Here is a 19,566-nt window from a genome sequence, read left to right on the forward strand (position 1 = left end):
CTCCTGCTAATCCACATGGTAGAGTTTGGATGGAAGAAAGGTCAGGACCAAGTAAATGCAGCCTGGGTTGTGTCCTGCTGCATTGTGACACTGATTCAGTGTGTGCCCTGGGGACCAGCACAGGGAGGAGCTGGAGCTGCTGGAGAGAGCCCAGAGGAGGCTCCAGGATGATCCCAGGGATGGAGCAGCTCTGCTGGGAGGAAAGGCTGGGAGGGCTGGGATTGTTCACCTGGACAGGAGAAGCTTTGGGGTCACTGAACTGTGATTCAGTGTGTGCAGGGCCTGAAGGGGCTGCAGGAACCATGGAGAGAGACAATTCCCAAGGGATGGAGGGACAGGAAAAGTGGGAATAGGTTCAGACTGAAAGATATTAGGGTTAGATGGGATATTGGGCAGGAATTGTTCCCTGTGAGGGTGGGCAGGGCTGGCACAGGGTGCCCAGAGCAGCTGTGGCTGCCCCTGGATCCCTGGCAGTGCCCAAGGCCAGGCTCACAGGGCTGGGAGCAGCCTGGGATAATGGAAAATGTCCCTGCCTAGACCAGGGAGTGGAACATGGTGATTTTTAAGGTCCCTTCCAACCCAACCCATTCTGTGATTCTGTGCTACTCTGGGGCTATAACTCTCAAAGGTTATCACAGCCCAAATATGTGCTCCCTTCCTGGAAAAGGGAGAGGTCTCCAACACATTTTTGCTCAAGTCCCTCATCAGAGGTGTGTGATCTTTTAACTGTTACTTTTTGTTTATGCAATGAGACTCAAAAAGTCTCTAATTTGACAGTTCTCCTTTACAGTCCTGTAATGTATTGAAGAGAATATTTAAGTGTTAAAGTTGAAAAATGTTTCCCAGCTTTGATATTTCCAGGACATAGAATGTTCTCGACCTGTTCTCTAAGACAATATTGCACCATTCTTTACATTTTCATTGTAAAGATAACAAACCACAGCAGAGAAGAGAAATCTTGCAAACCAGCACGAGAAATGCAGTAATAAATTGACTGAAGAATTAACAACAGTCTTTTTAGGTTCATTTTATTGAAGGATAAGTTTTCTTTTTACCTTGATCTATATGAAATGTGTTTATCTTAAGTAAAAAAATCGGAGAATTTCACAAAGTTAGCTGCCAATCTTTTGGTTTCACAGTTTTATATTTAGCATTCAGCATAGATTTTTAAAGTTTATCAGTATCATTTTCCCAAGTTATCATATAAGTAGATAAAGCAGTGGAGAATATCTCAAATCTTTAATATCTCGTGTTCTCTAGTTCTCTCAAAACAACTTGTTCCTTCTCAGCTGTTTCTTTTCCACCTTGGAGTTATGCAGTCTGGATGCATAGATCTGCCTCTCCCAAATTAGGCAGCAATTAGCTCACATTAGACAGCCAAAGGGAAATGTTTCATCTTCCTGACAGGTATTTTGGCATGGGAAATCTCCTGGCTCTTCAAGCATCCACAGAGGATTCTGCTGCATGGAATTGCAATCCTACAATTTTCAGGATTCAGTAATATCTGCTCGAGTTTCTGAGTCAGAAACTGGGTATTTGCACAGGATACCTGAATGCATTTGGGTGTGAAATATTCAAACCAACAAATTTTCACAGAAACAAATGAATGTTCATTGCATAAAGTGCAAGAGGAAGAAAGATGTGATTTAAGGAAATTCTTTAGATAGAAACTTGAATTCACTTTCTCACAGAAATAGAGGATGTCTCAAAGATCTCAATCCTTTTCTCCTAACCTGATGGGGAATTTGTGCAGCACTGGCCCTCAGGTGTGTTATGTGTTTTAAAGAGGAGCTCAGTGATGAGTTCACAAGGTAAATATGGGCTGGCTTTGACAACTGCAGGGATAAAAGTGCACAAAATATAAACTAAGAAAGGGCTCTGTACAGGGCCACTGCTCAGTGCCATGGTTTTGTTGTCCTTTCAGCCCCTCAGAATGCTCAGAGGGCAGGGCCTGGCCCAGGGAAAAAGGGAATTTTGCCCCCTGAGATCCTGGCTGGACACATGCCCATGGACAAGGCACCTCAAGAGGCTCCTCTGTTTGGGTGCTGTTTGTTTGGGGTTTTTAAAGCCAAGTATCTTGGAAACTGCTCCAAATCAAAGTGGGAACATGAAGGGACCTTCTTCGAATAGGTTGGAGCTGTTCTTCAGCTTCTGAAATCACGAAATAACTCATGAAGCACCCCAGGACATTCCTTTCAACAACGTGTTGGCAGCTGTTAATCCTCTTTCTATTCAAGAGCCTGGTCCAGCTCCTCAAACTTTACTCAAGACACTTTCCCAGGAAAATCCAGTGTTCCCATAGCCAATAAATAGTGTGTAAGCTTTCAGAATGTGTTTGTTTTCAAATTTGTGTGGAAAGGTTGCTTTGCAATTATCTCATAACATTTCCCTCTCCAGCAATTCCAACAGGGGGGCCCTTCTTCCTCTCCGTGCACTGAGGCACCAAACTGAAATGTGTTTTGGTGCTTTCCCACACAAATCAGTCCCATTTTCAGTAGGTATCTAATGCTTGTCAAAACCATCTCCCAGGGGGATGTTATCTGTGTGAATTGTGTGTAAATGTTGCTCGTGCAGTGATGGGAATGGAAGGGACAGAGGTGACCCTTGGCAAAGGGGTGTCCCTGGCATGTGGGGAGCACAAGGTCCTTGCAGGGGGTCTAATTGCTTCTAATTGTATTGTCTAATTGCTAATAATGTGTTTGTTATTTTATGTGTACTGAAAATATGCTGAAATCTATCTTTATATGTTCCTGACTATCCATTTTTATTTTCTTTCTGATCCACATTTATATTTAGATTCAAGTGAGATTTAAGCCAGGCTTACAGTATTTGTTACTCGAAGTAGAATTAATCTACACTGGAGTAATTTTGTCATGGTTTTGTTCAGCCCAACTGCACAGACCCTTGTGACCAAACCTCAGCATTTGTGACAGCCACCCTTTGGAGATGTGCCCTATTATTCCACCCAAATTTATCTTTTATTCATTAGATTCCTGGATCTTTTGCCACTTCTATTCTGTGTTATTTACAGGAAGAAATGTAACAGTCTTCACTAACATTTAGCCAATTTAGATGTGTGTGTTCAGAGGTAATGAGACCTTCAAGCACAGTGGGAGATACCACAAATCCACCTTGGCTGGGGTTTAATATTCTAATTACAAGTAAGATATGCTGTGGAGAATTAACACTTTGCTACTACTGAATTAAAACCTTGCCCTGGTTTGAATTAACCTTGGATTCCAAACTCCCCCCCAATGTAGTGGAGTTTGTTTCCCTCAATATTCTCTTCAAGAAGCTCAAATGCCACCAAATCCCTTGGCCTCTCTCCCAGGCTCTGGGTGGGTTCAGGGGCTGAAGTGCTGAGTATTTTTATACAACAAAACAACACCCCCCTCAAACAGCTACAACAGCAAAACAAGCTCAATGCCTACAATAAACACTTTCAAACTCCCATCAATTTCTGGTTTCAATGAGATCCAGCAGTAATGAATAATTTGTGTCTTCAGTGCAGGACAACTCTTTCTCACAGCGAAGTTTCACACAGCCTGAAGTTGTTGCCAGCAAATTCTGTTTAAACTGGCTTGTACCAAGCAGGGATTTGATGTTCTGGAGTAATGCAAATGGTTACCTGCAGTTGTACTGCCAGCTACAGTGGTCTCCCAGGCTCTTGGACTGTTATCTATCAAGGAATGTTGTTGATAATCATTTATTCAAATAAAGAAGTGGCAGCAGTGAATTCTAATGAGAAAGAGTCAAGATATTTCTGTATTTCTCAAGAAATACCAGTTATTTCTCATTTAAGGGGTTTTTAGAGATGCTCAGCTTTAACAAGTCTCGATGTACAGGATAAAATTCTTTATTTCTTTTCACCCAAGTGTGATGTGAAGCAGCTGAGCTATAGACTCACTGTAGAACTTTTCCTCAAATGTTTTTTAGACCAGAGAGGAGCACATTCAGTGCTGGTTTTACTGCTTGTTTCTGTGTGCTGTGCATGAAGACTTGAGGAGAACGAGGGAGTGCAGGGCTCTGATAGGTAAGGGAGGAGGAGGAAGGCCTGGAGGAATTCACAGAACATTTTTTGTTGTTGTCAGTGCTTTATGCGAGGTCATGGCAGCTTTTAGACAGAAGCTGCAGAGCTGTGATCTGACCCCTGAATATCAACCTCACTTCTCACACACGGGGGACAATCATATATAAACGTGTCCCATTTTCCTCTTATTTCAGTCGAATAATAAAAGAATAGGGGTAGATAGGACTGAACTGAAGCGTTGTGAGAAGAATTTCATGTTCTGATTGCTCCCTCCTCACACGGTTCCAGCAGCAGGACTGAGGTGTGGCTTTGGGGACAGCTTGAGGGATTTCCCTGCTGGCCTCTGGGCAGGGCTTTGCCCTCCTCGCACCCACCCTTTGCCTATATTTTATATTCTACTTTAATTACCATTTCTGGACTTGTTGCTGCTCCCTTTCTGAGGGAAACACCAACCCTTTGTTCCAGCAGAACAAAGGGAAGCCAAACCTATTTACAGCACTTCAGGGTAATTAAATCCTCATTATGGTGCTGACAGTTCCCGTTGATTGGCACCACGTGTCTGTTTTCAATAGGACCCGCAGGGATAATTAATTGTGGCGAGCCCATTAATTTGCCATTTGCTTTGTATGACGCTTGACAAAAGTATCCCGGAGTCCTGGGTGGGGAAAGGAGGTGGCTCTGCTCTTTGGGACTCCCCAGAGCATCCAGAAAACTCTGAGCTGTTTGTGCTCCCAGGAATTGGTTGCTTTTAAAAGTCTTCATCTCGAGCCTTCATTAAAATTGATGTTCTTGAGGCAAAGGCGTCTTTTGGTGTGTGAAATATTTCAGTCACGAGAGAGAGAACATTTATTGCTGAAGTTGTTTTGTGGGTAGGGAAGAACAGCGTAGGGATTGATGTGACTCGGAATCTCATTTTGGAAAAGGAACCTTACTCATGTTTAGGTTCACACGTAAATAAATCCAAATAGTCATAAAGCCCCCGGTTCACATGTACATAAATAAATTCAAATAGTCATATAACCCCCGGTTTGATTAAAACATAAGGAACTTTTTTCATTATTATTTTACAGTGAAAATATATCAAAATGAAAAAGGTATCCATTTCACTATTATTGTTGCCCAGACGTAAATATTGTCTCAGTTTTCATCTTAAAAATGTACTATTTTAATAGGCATTTTATTATTTATTGCCCTATATTACTTATTCCTTTTTTTATCATATTATGCCAATTTTTGTCCTGCTTCACTTGCAATTAATTCCTCTTCTGGGTGATCTATGAATTCAAAGATTTCATTTGGGTTTTGAATGAGAATTTGCAAGGACGGTGGACTTCATCCTAGATAAAATTCCACATTCATTTGTCGAACAGCTTAGAAGAACTGGAATTTCAACGCTGTATTTCATCACCTCTCTGTGTAATTATGCCTCAGTGATGTTGTTTGCAGGTATCAATTATGTCCTTCCTCTTCTTGATTAAAATAACCCTTCATTAAAAGCCTCCTCTCTCCTTTTGGGTGCATTTTGATGACAGAACTCCAGGCACTTGGCAGCTCTTGGCAAACTGAGGGTGCTCCATGCTGGATCACTTCTCTCCCAAATGAGCTGCTCGTAGATTTGAAGAATAAAGATTTAAAGAATAAAGATTTAAAGAATAACGACTTGAAGAATAAAGAATTTCAAGAATAAAAACCAATTCCTGGATGGAGAGCAAACATGGATGAAGTGGCAGCAATTTTAATTTCAGCAGATAATGCTCAAAAAGTTTGTGTTGACTTCCTGCCCCCCCCCCTTTTTTTTTTTTTTTTTTGACTGGGAAGATCTGTCTTTATTAATTGGGAAATATGGAGATAAATTTTGGGGTTCGGGGTTTTAATTGTGATTTTTCTTTACCCTGTTAATTCTGTTACTCCCTAGCTAAAGAGGAAATTTTAAACACACATTTTATGAGTGGCTGCATCCCTCAGGAGCAGCAGCTGCAGCTCTGGAGGTGTGAAATGTGGAAAACCTGGGCGTGGTTCAATATTTCCTTCAATATTTCCATTTTCCCTCTGTTGGCATCTCCAGCCTCCCACTCCCTCCACTACAGGGATTTCCCTCCATCCTCACCTGCTGCATGAGACAGAGCAGATTCCTCCTTTTTTTTCATTTTTAAAATTTCATTTTATTTCATTTAAATATTTCTATTTCATGTCAATATTCTATTTTTCATCTAAATATTCTATACCGTTTAACTATTATGTTTTATTGGCTGGAATTACAAGATCAGACTTTATATCCCTGAATTTATTGCCTGGGACAATAAGTGAACCAAATACAAGAGGAAGAATTATTTTATGTATTTAACTGTAGTTTGCTTGGTTTAAATTTAATACTTAACCTTTCTACTAAATTGTAATTAAATTATGTGTATAACCTATGTAGACATTAATTATATAATCAATTGAAACCAGTGAGAATCCATGAATTCATTTCTACTCACAATGTGGAGTTGTAATAACTTATAATAATTTATAATTGTTATAGGTTGTAATAATTTCTAATTTATATTAATTTGAAATACAGTTTTCAAAGAAATCTCTGCTCAGGATGGTTTATTTGAGGTTGAGTGTTAAAAACATTTATGTGAAAGTTTTTATCTGTGCATCTGCTGCTTTGAGTTGCTGCAAAATGTTGAGGTTTTGAAAAGAAATATTTTAATGTTATAGTTCCAGTTACAAAAGGAAATTCATTAAAATTAAGGTTCACAGGTGAAAATAAAGGTTGGAATTTTTTTTAAGGGGGGAAAATCAAATTGAAAAAACCGTTTATTTAGGAAGTGTTTTATTTTTGGCTCATATGTGTTGCTAACTCAATCAAATAATTTCTTTTTGTTTGACTTTAAGGAAAAGTTGTTCTAAAATTAAAATTTTTGTCGCTGATCTGAAAAGGGGAAAAATTTGTTCATTTATAACCAGATACAAAATACTGAGAATATTCTGGCTTTTTTTCTTTTGTGTTCCTTTCCACCTTAGCACAGAATATTTTCATTACTAAGTAATGAGGAGGCCTTGAATCAAATTAATTCGATTTTAACCCCCCAAGTAATGCTTTTTTCTTCATTATTATCATTTTTTTGCAATTAATTCAGTTTTATCCAGTATTTCACATATAATGCTGATTTTCTGTAATATTTTTTTCATAATTAATTCAGTTTTATCCTGATTTCATATGTAGTGCTGTTTTAGCCCAATATTATTTTTTTTTTTTTTTGCAATTAATTCAATTTTATCCTGGTTTTTCATCTATAATTCTGTTTTCTTCAATATTATCATCTTTTCTTTGTAATTAATTCAGTTTATGCCAGTATTTCATATGTAGTGGTGTTTTAGCTCAATATTACAATTATTTTTGTAATTAATTCAGTTTTATCCTCGTTTTCATATGTAATGCTATTTTTTCCTAATACCACCACCTTTTTTTTAATAACTAATTTAATTTTATTCCAGTGTTTCATATGTAATGCTGTTTTTCTGCAATGTTATAATCTTTTTTTTGTAATTAATTCAGTTTTATCCCAGTATTTCACATGCAATGCTGTTTTAGCTCGATATTATAATTTTCTTTTGGTACTGAATTTATTTTTATCCCAGTATTTCATATGTAATGCTGGTTTAGTTCAAAATTATAATTTCTTTTAATACTGAATTCATTTTTATCCCAGTATTTCACATGTAGTGCTGGTTTAGCTCAATATTATCATTTTTTTGGTACTGAATTCAGTTTTTTCTCAGTATTTCACATGTAGTGCTCTTTTAGCTCAAAATTATAATTTTTTTTGTACTGAATTCATTTTTATCCCCGTATTTCACATGCAGTGCTGTTTTAGCTCAATATTATAATTTTTTTTAATACTGAATTCATTTTTATCCCAGTATTTAACATGTAGTGCTGGTTTAGCTCAAAATTATAAATTTTTTTGTACTGAATTCATTTTTATCCCACTATTTCACACGTAGTACTGGTTTAGCTCAAAATTATAATTTTTTTTAATTACTGAATTCATTTTTATCCCAGTATTTAACATGTAGTGCTGGTTTAGCTCAAAATTATAATTTTTTTTAATACTGAATTCATTTTTATCCCAGTATTTCATATGTAATGCTCTTTTAGCTCAAAATTATAATTTCTTTTTACTGAATTCAGTTTTTTCTCAGTATTTCATATGTAGTGCTGGTTTAGCTCAAAATTATAATTTTTTGGGTAATTAATTTAGTTTTATCCCCGTATTTCACATGCAATCCTGTTTTAGCTCAAAATTATAATTTTTTTTGTACTGAATTCACTTTTTTCTCAGTATTTCATATGTAGTGCTGTGTTAGCTTAATATAATGAATTTTTTTTTGTGATTAATTTGGTTTAATCCCAGTATTTCACACGTAGTGCTGTTTCAGCTCAAAATTATATTTTTTTTTTGTACTGAATTCATTTTTATCCCACTATTTCACACGTAGTACTGGTTTAGCTCAAAATTATAATTTTTTTTTTTAATACTGAATTCATTTTTATCCCCGTATTTCACATGCAGTGCTGTTTTAGCTCAATATTATCATTTTTTTCTCCTGTTTTTTTTCCCATGGAAGACGCAGGGTTCTGGCCATTTCCGATGGGATCGAGCACATTGGGAACCTGCGCTGGGAGCTCGCCCTGTGCCTCCTGGCTGCCTGGACTATTTGTTATTTCTGCATCTGGAAAGGCACCAAATCCACTGGAAAGGTGAGGCTGAAATCCTCTGCTGCCATTCGTATTCATTGCCATCAGAACGGGAGAATTCCTACCCTCGAGGGGTGTATAAAGAGCAAAATTAATTGGAATTAAGAGTTGTTTGCATTTTTTTTTGTTCCTTTTGGTTTCGTGATTTGCTTTTCTCCTAAGTCTCTTAGGTGAGGCTGGGTGGTTTTGGTTTATTTTTGTTAATTTAGCAATGAGCTTTACTGGCAGGTTGGGTTGACTTCTGTGCACAAATTCTGCAAAATTTAGATTTTGCCCCAAATTGTCAGAAGTCAAAATTCTCAGTCCCACAAAAGAGCCACGGAGAGTTTTGATGCAAATGAAAAGATAATTTAGAAATACAGATTGAATACGAAGAGCAGAAATAATGAAAGCACTCAGAGAAGTAGCAAGATAGGCATATTATGGGGAAAAAGAAAAATATTTAGCACTTTTTTGACTGGGAGCAGGGAGAGGGAGCCATGGGATGAGGGAGAAGCTGCCCCCGGAGTGGTGTCAGCCACTGAATAGAATCTCTGAATAATCTGAATAATTCTGAGTGGAATCTGTAAATAATCAACTGCACTGAGACAGGAAAAGAGCCACTGGTCTGGAGGGAGGATCTAAAAAAAGCCCTGGTTCCTCATGCTGGAACTAAAGGAAACCAGGAACAAAATTGGTGCATTGAAACTTTTAATTTTCAGTTGTTTCTTGCGTAGTTTGGGTTGTGGTTGGGTTGGGGTTTTTTTTTGTTTGTTTGTTTCTGTTTTAGCGGCCTCTGTTTATAAACGAAATCTTTGAAATGTACTGGATTTTCTGAAATTCAGAAAACCCCAGAGTGAAATTTTTCAGCTATCTCAACTGCACACATCTCTGATACCGTCAATATTTCAACATTTTGGCTGCTCCCTGTGGCTGGTCCTGGGTGTGTTTGCCAGCTGTGCCACTCGATTTGCTGCTGCATTTCCCTGTCCTGTATTTCCACACAGAGATTTCCTCGAGTCACTGCAGGGAAATTGAGAAATGCTGCCCAGGGATGGGCACGGGGTAGGTTAGGGGAGGGGAAAATGCCAGAGGGAGGAATGAGGAGCCCTTTGGAGTTGGCTGAGGGGCTGCAGCTGGCAGGGAGGAACTGAAACTGAGCAAAAATGATTTTTTTTTTTCTCCATCAGAAGGAATGGCTGAGGATGGAAATGTATGCCAGCGTGGTTTAATTGCCTCAGGGGTGCAGGGAAGACTCCGTGGCTGCTCGTGTGTGCACTCACACAAAGCCCTGGGAGCAGCCCTGGGCTCAGAAGGGGCTGAAGGGACTTTAAAAAGGATTTATTTTTACATTTCTGAAGTTTACATCCAGGATTTGATTGTTCTTCCATTCTTTTAGTTTATACCATTTCCCCAGAAACAGATCTTGTGCTTTGAAGGTAGATAACCTGTCTGAACTTCTTTTTTTTTTCTTTTTCTGATAGCTTAGCTAAACCCTCAGCTTTAGGTAGGTGGAATAAATTGATTTCATTTCAGTGTGATTTTGATAACCACCTCTCTGATGAGGTCAGCCTAGAAAAGAACAGCCTGTCTTGGACACATGAAATGGGGTAATAAACTTTACAACTTCTAGTCTTAATAACTTCTAGTCCTGCAACCAAAGTGGGAAGAAAAGGGAATTAATAGCCAATATTCAGCTTTATAGGTCTCAAGCTTAAAACATTTAGATGAGAGTTCTGTAAGAGGCAGACTCGTGATATATTTGCACCATTGAAATCAGTTTGAGCAGCTGTTCTGTTTCCAGAATCCTGAGGAATTCCTCAGGACTGGTAAATTCCCACATTTCTCAGGGGACCCTGTGGTATCCATGAATCTGCATTTCCAGAGGCTCTCAGTAAGGATCTGTCCCACCCAAAATTGATAATTTCTTTTTCCAGCTCTGGTCCTGTGCTGCAGGTTGTTTCCCTGGGCATACATGTACTGTTTATTAATTTGTTAATATACTGATTTACTGTTTATTCAATATTCTTCCACTTGCCACTTTTTCCAGCCTAATCTCTGGAAATCTGGGCCATGGCACTGCCTTCCCAGAGCAACAATATTCCCAGCTTAAAAAGGTGTTAGCACTCATGCTATAGACAGATTAAATGTTCTGAAATATAAATGATGCAGCAGATTTCTGGGCTGAAGTTTCCATTTCAAATCTAGTGCCATTTCTAAAATTCATATTCAAGCACATCCATAAGCCTTCCCACTAAATTGAATTTATTATATGCTCATTTCCAGGAAACATTTAAAATTGACTTCTGGGTTTTTAAATTATAATAATATAACTGTCTGTTAAATTTATTACATACTTTAATTGGATTGAATAATTTCAATGAAAAATTGCATTTATTCAAAGCAAAAAACTTCTTTAAGTTTTATCACCTTTGCAACTTTTTCAAAAGGAGGTGTCTGTGAGACAAATTTCTCTCTAGTGGAGAGAAAGAGGACAGGGAAAACAGAGGTGAGATGGAGAAGGTGAGGAGGGACCTGCTCTCCACAGCCTTGTGCTTTGTGAAATATTCAGGATGTTGGTTCACTCTTTTCCTCTTTTTTTACTCTGCATTCTAATGTATGGTGGAAAAAGAATCCAAGCCTTAAAAGCTGTTATAAAATAACCCCATCATTCTCCAACCAGCACTCCCACAGATCATGAATATTTGATATTTCAGGATATTAAATATATTAAGACTAACATAAAGTTTAACTCCAGAGGAAGTGCTTATTACACTGTTAACAGGATGTTCCCAACTTTTCCATTACTGTTCTTGAAATTCATCACTTTCTCACAAAGCATTTCCATTTTCCATTTCAACAGATGTGAAATAGCAGAATAAATCCAGGCCATTCTGGCAGCTTTCAGGTGAAATAGATTTGTGCCCTTTCAGAGGTTCTTGTCCTTAATTATTCAAGTTTTCTTGCCCTGAATTATCCAGTCTTAGATCCAAAGATATTTGTGTGCCAGCTTTCACATTTTAAATGTTGCAAAAATGAAAAATGCAGGGTCTTTCAATGAGAAACTCAAAATCACACGGAGAAAAACGTGCCAATGCAGTGTTACCATAATTTCATCTGTATTTTGAAACTTGCTTGGTGATATCTGATCTCCATCTCATGGAGAAGAGTTTTCAGTAGTTGAGGTCAAATGCTTCCAAAGATGAGGTAAGAACTACCTAGAACACTGAAGAAAGTTAATTTTTTAAGCATTTAAATGATCATTCCAGTCTCTGATCATTAAGTTTGGTTCAGTATGTGATTTTTCCAAAATTTTTTTGATTTCTGGTTTATGAAAATTCTGAGTTTTTCTATTATGTACATAGAGCTGCTGAGTCTTCCTCATTTTTTTATCTTCCTATTTCATTAATGAAATCTTCAGGAAGAAGGGAATCTATTCTTTTATTGATCCTGATTATCCATTTATTAATTTAACTGAATGTCCTTGTACTTTAAACTTTGAGAGAGCAACACCAGTAGTGGCCAATATATTTTTCCTAAATGAATTGCTGAAGGCAGAAACCCTAATATTTTCCTTTTTAGTTTTTATTTTCATGGGAGTTTTTGCAAACAAAGCATTCCCCTGAGCTCAGTCGTGTCTTGCTGCACCTTCTGCCCAATTCCTTTTGAAGGGAGGAGCCTGCTGGATTCAAATTACAGAAAAGCATTTTCAATCTTCTTTCCTGCTCTTCCTTAATTATTGGGTCAACACATCAACACATCCCTTTCTTGTGCTGCTATTCCTGGTCTGAAACCCTGGCAGGGACTTGGATTTCTGGAATTGCAAAAGTTGGGAGGGACCTGGGAATGTCTCAGGTGAAATTTCTGGGTTGGAGAAGTTCAGCACTGAACCTGGAGCTGCTGTCTTGGTGTTTGGCTGCACCTTAAAAACCTCCAAGGACAGGGACTGCTCATGTCTCTCCCAGTGCCCAATTCCCCTCGTGATATGACTCATTAATCAATTATTTCCTACATGTTGCTTCACTACAATATTTTTTAATAAATGATTTCTTTTTTATTAACTTGTTACGTTTCTGCTATCCAGCCCAAATCAAAGCCCATTTTTTTATATCATCTGTGTGACTGCAGAGCATGGGTTTGAGTATCTCCAATTATTGATTTGAAAAGACTTTTGGATCAATAATCTAAATTAGTAGACTCAAGTTAAAAAAAATAACCCAGCTTTCCTGCCTGGACATCTTGAGTGGAAATAAGAGCTAATCAGCATTGATGTGCTTCAGCTTTTTGTGCTGTAGATGAGGAAAAAGTTGAATCAAAAGTATTAAAATCCCCTCACAGTTTTTGTATAATTTTTAATTTATTGGTATTAGAACATTTTACCCCACCCACAGCACATTAATTAAACTGAAGATGAAGTTTTTGTCATGTTATGACTCAACACCAAGCCAGCATTTTCTGATGTGAAGTGTTAAAAGAATATTCTTCCTCTAGGATTTTATTGAGCATTAGAATATCACACAGATTGCAGGAACACTGAGACCAATTCTCATATTTTGGGTCTTTTTGTACGAGTTCTTGTTAACATCATGAAAATATTCTTTTGCCAGAGCTAAGCTCCAATAGTTCTTGCACAGTGATTTTTACTTCTCCACTAGTTACTGGTTAATAAGTGATGAGAAATTCTTCTCATTGTGCAGAACCAGCTGCAAGAGAGAAAAATCTCACAGGAATCCATTCTTCAACATTTTCTGCAACTGCTCTACATACCATAATCACTGAATATTATTCCATCTGATTCTGACTTCGGAATATTTGGACACTTTCCTTCTCTTTGTGCTCAGTTCCCTGAAGTTGCACTTCATGCTGATGTTAGAAGCTGTTGAATTTAAGCTGCCTCTCAATTTGATTTATTTTGATGTATTTTGATTTATTTTGCTATATTTTGATCTATTTTGGAGCTGCCTCAGGAGCAGAGGCTCATAAATGCAGAGGGTGATGGTGAGAGGTGGGAGCAGGGATGTTGTAGACCCAGAGCCAAGAGGCAGAGATGTCACAACTAAAAAAGCTGTTGCTCTAAAATACATCTGCTTGGTTTTTCAGATCATAATCAAATTTGCAAATGTCTTGCATGCTCTCATCAAGCTTTTGATAATTTTGTGGCTCTGGCTGTCACTTTTTACCCCTCTCCTCAAGCTTTTGATAATTTTGTGGCTCTGGCTGTCACTTTTTACCCCTCTCCTCAAGTTTTTGATAATTTTGTGGCTCTGGCTGTCACTTTTTACCCTTTCCACTCACAGCTGCTCTGTTGACCATAGCCCAGAGAGCTCTGCTGGGAGGTTTTGTTGTGCTCCATGAGCAAAAGCTCTGATGGAGCTTCTCTCTCTCTCCATAAACATGAGCTGAGATACTTGATTAAATAGTCCTGTGAGTCAAAATCTGAAAGAACAGATTCATGATTGCACAGGATCTCCTTTGTGGCTTTTCCCCTGATTTGTCACTGGATACCCACTGCATGTCTGGAAGGGCTGTGTTCAGTTTGCAGTCATCATTGTAAACCCTCAGAAATGACCTGCAAGGTTTCTTGGTGGTGTGGTTAAATACAAACATAAAAGGGTGAGGGGCTCTGATATCATTCTTGTCACCTTTATTATTCATTAAAGTGTTGCACTTTCTACCACAACCCCACAGGAAAAGTTACAAACACCAGAGCAAAGCAGAGAATTATTTTATTTTTTTTTCTCAAAGGAGCAACTCTGCTTCTGTAGCTACCACAAGAAGCAGGATTGGGGTTGAATATGTGCTAATGAGGGCATCATTTCTCTTTTCACTCTTTTGCTGCTGATTTTTTTTCTCTTTTTCCTGCAATTGTGCCTATTGCCTTAACCTGTAATGTTCTCTAAAAGTTGCATTTAGGAAAATTAATTAGATTCCATTCAGACCCCCAGATATTTCCTGGTTTGAGCATTTAATGTAACCTTTCCATACAAAACTTAGCCCAGAGTCCTGTAAAGGCTGCTGAGTGCATTTAAAGCAGTGATCAGCCTGAGGAGTTTAAAATGAATTTGCTGAGGGAACTGAGGATGTCCAACCTGGAGAAAAGGTGGCTCATGGAGGATCCTATTGCTCCCTCAAATTATCAAATTATTACTATTATTATTGTTATTATTAGGGTGCAGCCAGGTGGGGTCAGGCTCTGCTCCCAGGGAACAAAGGACAGGGTGAGAGGAGCTGGCCTCAGGCTGCAGCAGGTTTAGGTTGGATGTTAGGAAACATTTCTTGCCTGAAAAGGTGATCAGGCACAGGAAGAGGCTCCCAGGGTCTAATGACATCCCTGGAAGTGCTCAAAGGACACGTGGAGGTGGCACTTGGGGACAGGGGTGGCTGTGGCAGAGCTGGGTTAAGGGTTGGTCTTTTACAGACTTAATTATTCTGTGATTCTCTGAAATGCATCTTCCAGCTGCACAGCTGCTGTCCTTTGCAATGCTGCACTGTTGCTCACTCGTTAATTAGTGCCATTGATCACTTTGATTTGCTGAGCTGAAGGCAGTGAAGGGCCAGTTAAGTGTCAGGAAATTTCTGGAAATCTGTATTAATTATACCTGTCAAAAAAAAACCAGAGATGAAAGAGAACAGGTACAGCCTGTTTGCTGGGACATCTTGACATAGAATCCTATTAACAATAACAGAAAAAAAAATTGTTCTGAAAAGGGATTTTGACATTATTGTTAATCACAGATTTTCTGCCCAGTCACTGCAAACTGGACCATTTATAATGAATAAATGAGGTGGCCAAGGAAATGTACTTAAATATCCTTAATTCACACTCCCACTTCAACAAGGTCTAACTAAAGGTAGAGAGCTTGGTTTATTTTCATTTTATGATGCTTTGAGGACCACTTGTCCCAGGCTGCAGTTCTGAATAATTCAATATAACATAGACACCTGACCTGTTGGGAGTTTATTGCAACAAATTAAACTCTAGACTATGCACTACTAAAATAAATACATAAAATAAAGCTGCAACTGTAGTTAACATTTGTTTATAATTTATTTTTCATTTTGCTCTTGAAGAAAATGCCCAGAATTGTTTTTGTGAACAATTTAAAATGCAAAATGGGAGCTCCCAGGCCTTACTGGCTGACTGTGGTGTCACCTCTCACTGTTGAACTCCAAATATTCCCCCCTTAGCTCTGTTTTTAGGGTTCTGCTCCCTCCTCCACCTGCATTTGCAGGGCAAGGCAGCAGGGGATGGTTCATGGATGTTTCACTGTGCATCCCCAGAAAACTTCATTATCCAGACATCATTTATTATTTTTGCACCCCCTGCCCTTCCTGCTCGTATTTCTTTCTGTTTTGTGGATGATTCATGTCACTCTCAGAACTCTGAAAGTTTAATCTTTCCTTCCCAAGGTTTTTTTGTCCTGGTTCTGAGGTGAATTTCAGCTCTCTTGGTTTGAATGAGGCTTTGAAATAACCCCCTCACCATGAGCAGGTCTGAACAGTGCTTGTATTTCTGACTGGGGCTAATTTTGTGTTAATTGAGCACCTCTCTCAGCTTCTCTGGAGATCTCATAATTTCCAGTAGTGCACAAATCACTGGAAATGGACCTAAAAGAAGAGAATTTATTGCTCTGCTGGAAAATACAAGCAGAAAGAGAGCTCAGTGTGTCAAGATGAATGCATGAGAGAAGTGGGAGAATTTCTGGCATTAGGTTGTTCCTTTTCCTTGAGGAGCAAGACACTGCAAGGTATCCAGTGTGCTTGGAGAGCCCAGACTCTGAGGTGGGTTTTTCATATATTTTAGCCATCATTTTCCCTCCCCTCAGGAGTTAAGCCTTGCTTGCCAGCAGAGTGAGACTCAGTCACTAGTCCCAAATAAAATTTATTTCTCAATAGCAGGCCATCTAAAGGCCTTAATGGATTCAATGAGGCAGAAAGAAGGAGCAAAAGGACAGAAACAAAAAAAAAAAAATAAGAGAAAGATGTGTGGAAAGAAAGAAAAAAAAAAATGAAAGAAAGAACTAGGGCCCATTGTAGGAGCCCAGGAAAAGGAACTGGGCAGCAATGATTGTATCTCCTGAAGTGTCTTTTGTTTGAGGCTGAAGTAACAGCAAAGAATGGCCCTTCATGGTGAGGCTTTAACTCTGGCCAAGGCTGATCTCTGCATTCAAAGGGGGAAAGTAGAACATTCATGAGATGCATGCAGAGTTCCTGCTCTCCGCCTCCTCTGTGTGAGGTTTCAAAACTATTTTTTTTTTTTCCACTCTCCTGTGCTCTGAGCATTTAAGGACACCTCGGGTTTGTTAAAAAAAAAACAAAACAAAACAAAACAGATTTTTGTGCTTCTCAGTGGTTTTCCTGATCTTCTGTTTGACAGCTGGGGAAGGGATCATATAGGAAACTTCATCAAAATCCTGTCTTCAGGATTTCAGTCCTTCCCAGCTGCACCTTAGGGGGGAAAACCACTTTTATGTGAATATTTAGGGCGGATCTAAGCCTTGGTCCAATGCTGAAGAGAGTAAAAAGCGTTCCAGAGCACTGAGGGACAGCTCAGGGCACATACAGGTGTGAGAGAGAGAGAGGTTTTGGGCAGAGAAATCTCCTGGTCTGTGAAAGTATGAAAAATCAGAAGGGGTAGGGAGGAGCAGAGGGTGGAAAGCAGCTGTGATAGCTGCTGTGGCAGTGCAGGGAAAATTTGCTGCAAAATTGAAGGGAAAGCCCAAAGGCACAGATTAACAGCAATCTGTGTGGGGAAAATGCACTGATTGGCTAAAGGTAACAAATAAAGGTTATTTTGGCCATCGAGGTTACCAGGAACTTTTAGCTCGTGATCAAAATTACACTGACCCACCAAGGAGACTTTAGAAATGTGAGAGTTCCAGGCATTTATTCCTGTGTGATCTCTCCATGCTTCACTTCTCTCCTAGAACCTGCCCTTCCTCACCCATTCTCCTCCTCCCCTCCCTGTAATCAGAGAAGCATTCCCTGCAGCAGAGCATCCAGCAGGATGTCCAAATACAACATTTCCTGTTTGTTATCATTGTAGATGCACGTGTCAGGGCTAAAACATCATCCCTTCGTGTGCATGGCCCTGCTGCTGGCTGGGATTTACAACTGAGGGGTTTCCAAAGCTGCCTTCCCCAAAATTTTGTGCTTGCCACGTCCTGGTCTGTGTGTGTGCACAGAATTTCTGCACGGAAATGGCAATGAATATTGCTTTTCTTGAGTTTTGCTATGTGTATTTGGAATATTATTTGCACCTTTTCTTCTGCAGGAACATAAAGGGTCCCTCAGTTCAGATACACAAACTTTTACAGCTCTGACTTTCCTAATGCTGCTCCAATTTCATATTTCTTCCCATGAAGCAGAATAGCTACAATCCCCTATTCTCACACAGGCTGTTTGACCTCAGCTCCTGCCAGTCCCTCCAGCTTCAAGACTGGCTCCTTAATTGCAATTTTGGGTATCCATCCCCACGAGCCTGTATGCCAGGGTTATATTAAACCAAATTCCTGCCAGTGGGAAGGCAGTCTCTGCTTTCTGCAGCCAGCAAAGTCCAGATTTCTGCCTTTATCTACAATGTGAAGATGTCTTTGTAGTACAAGTTTTGTTTACAAGGCTGTTCTTGTGAGATTTACAAACTTGAGCCCTGCATCCCACCCCAGTGTCAGCTCCTGTGGCTCGGATCCAAACTCACTCCCAGGAATGGCAAAGCTTTAATGAAATAAATTGCCTCAGGAGCAACAAAGGCAGCTCCAGGCAGCTGCTGGTGCTGGGCTGGTAACTAAAACACAGCCCCAGGAGGGAGTTGGCTGCTGTGCACCTGCTATTCACTCCTGCTGCTGGAAAAAAAAACACTTGTGTGCTTCAGAAAAGAAAGGAAGAAACTCAAAACATCCTGTGTAAGCTTGATTGTGTCATGGAAAGTAGACACTTTAGACAATTAGTAGATAGTTGTGTTGTAGAAAGTGTAAGGCACTGCTCTTAATTAACTGTAATTAAAATTCTAGGTTCTTTCCTGTGGGTGTAAAATATATTTGAGAGAATTTCAGTGGTCGAGGTCAGTGAGGATTTTTGTGCTTTGGTTCGTGTGTCCCTTGTTCCTGGAGTGCCTTGCTGAAGTTGGAATCTCAGTGTTCCAAGTGTGGGATGAGCACAGGGAAAGGTCTCTGCTCCCCAGGGAGGGACCCTGGACATCCACAGAGCAGCCACTCAGGGATCTCTGCTGAGCTGAGGGCATGAAGGGACGGCTGAGACATCAAAGCATGGCCCTAGGAGAGAAAAATAAATCTGTGGCAGTCACATCCTCCTCAGTCACCTTGTCTTCCAGCCCAAGGTTTTTATCGTGTGATCCCTCTCATTTTTTCTATGCATCATGTCACCTTTTCTTCTCACCTGAAAATCTGCTCAAACCCACAAATTAATTGCAGCAGTGTCAGATCGGTGTCCTACAAATCAGCCTTGAGGTGATTTAGCAGCTACAGTAAGAGGCTGCTTAGAGGGAAGTTACAGAGCAATGAAGCCTCAGTCAAGGTGTGACTAACTGCATTAGGAGGGGTGGAGCAGCCCCAGGGAAGGGCAGTGTGGACAATGAGGGTCAGGATGATGGGGACGTTTGTCAGTGTGGCTGGTGAGGCTGTTTATTATACCTTTGTTATTATACTTGATGCACCAGTAGTATTGCAAATGCTTGGTGGTGCATCCATCGCTCAGCTGTCACCATGGAGATGAGGGCTCGTGGTCCTCAGTGGCTGACAGGAATTGGGGCACACAAACACACCTCTTCCCATGTAAATGTGAGCTCTTT

At 39.5% G+C, this 19,566-nt stretch overlaps 1 protein-coding gene across 3 annotated transcripts in view; it reads left to right on the forward strand.

Moving 5' to 3' along the window:
- Positions 1 to 19,566, forward strand: part of SLC6A11 (solute carrier family 6 member 11) — an 88,127-nt gene that overhangs the window by 15,481 nt on the left and 53,080 nt on the right. For all 3 annotated transcript variants that reach the window (XM_088171682.1, XM_014869756.2, XM_088171684.1), the window contains exon 6: positions 8,651 to 8,783. In XM_088171682.1, the coding sequence (XP_088027808.1) occupies positions 8,651 to 8,783 (133 nt within the window). The remainder of the gene's footprint in view (positions 1 to 8,650; positions 8,784 to 19,566) is intronic.

This window comes from Sturnus vulgaris, chromosome 11 (genome assembly GCF_052056855.1).
Source record: "Sturnus vulgaris isolate bStuVul1 chromosome 11, bStuVul1.hap1, whole genome shotgun sequence".
Lineage (NCBI taxonomy): Eukaryota > Metazoa > Chordata > Aves > Passeriformes > Sturnidae > Sturnus > Sturnus vulgaris.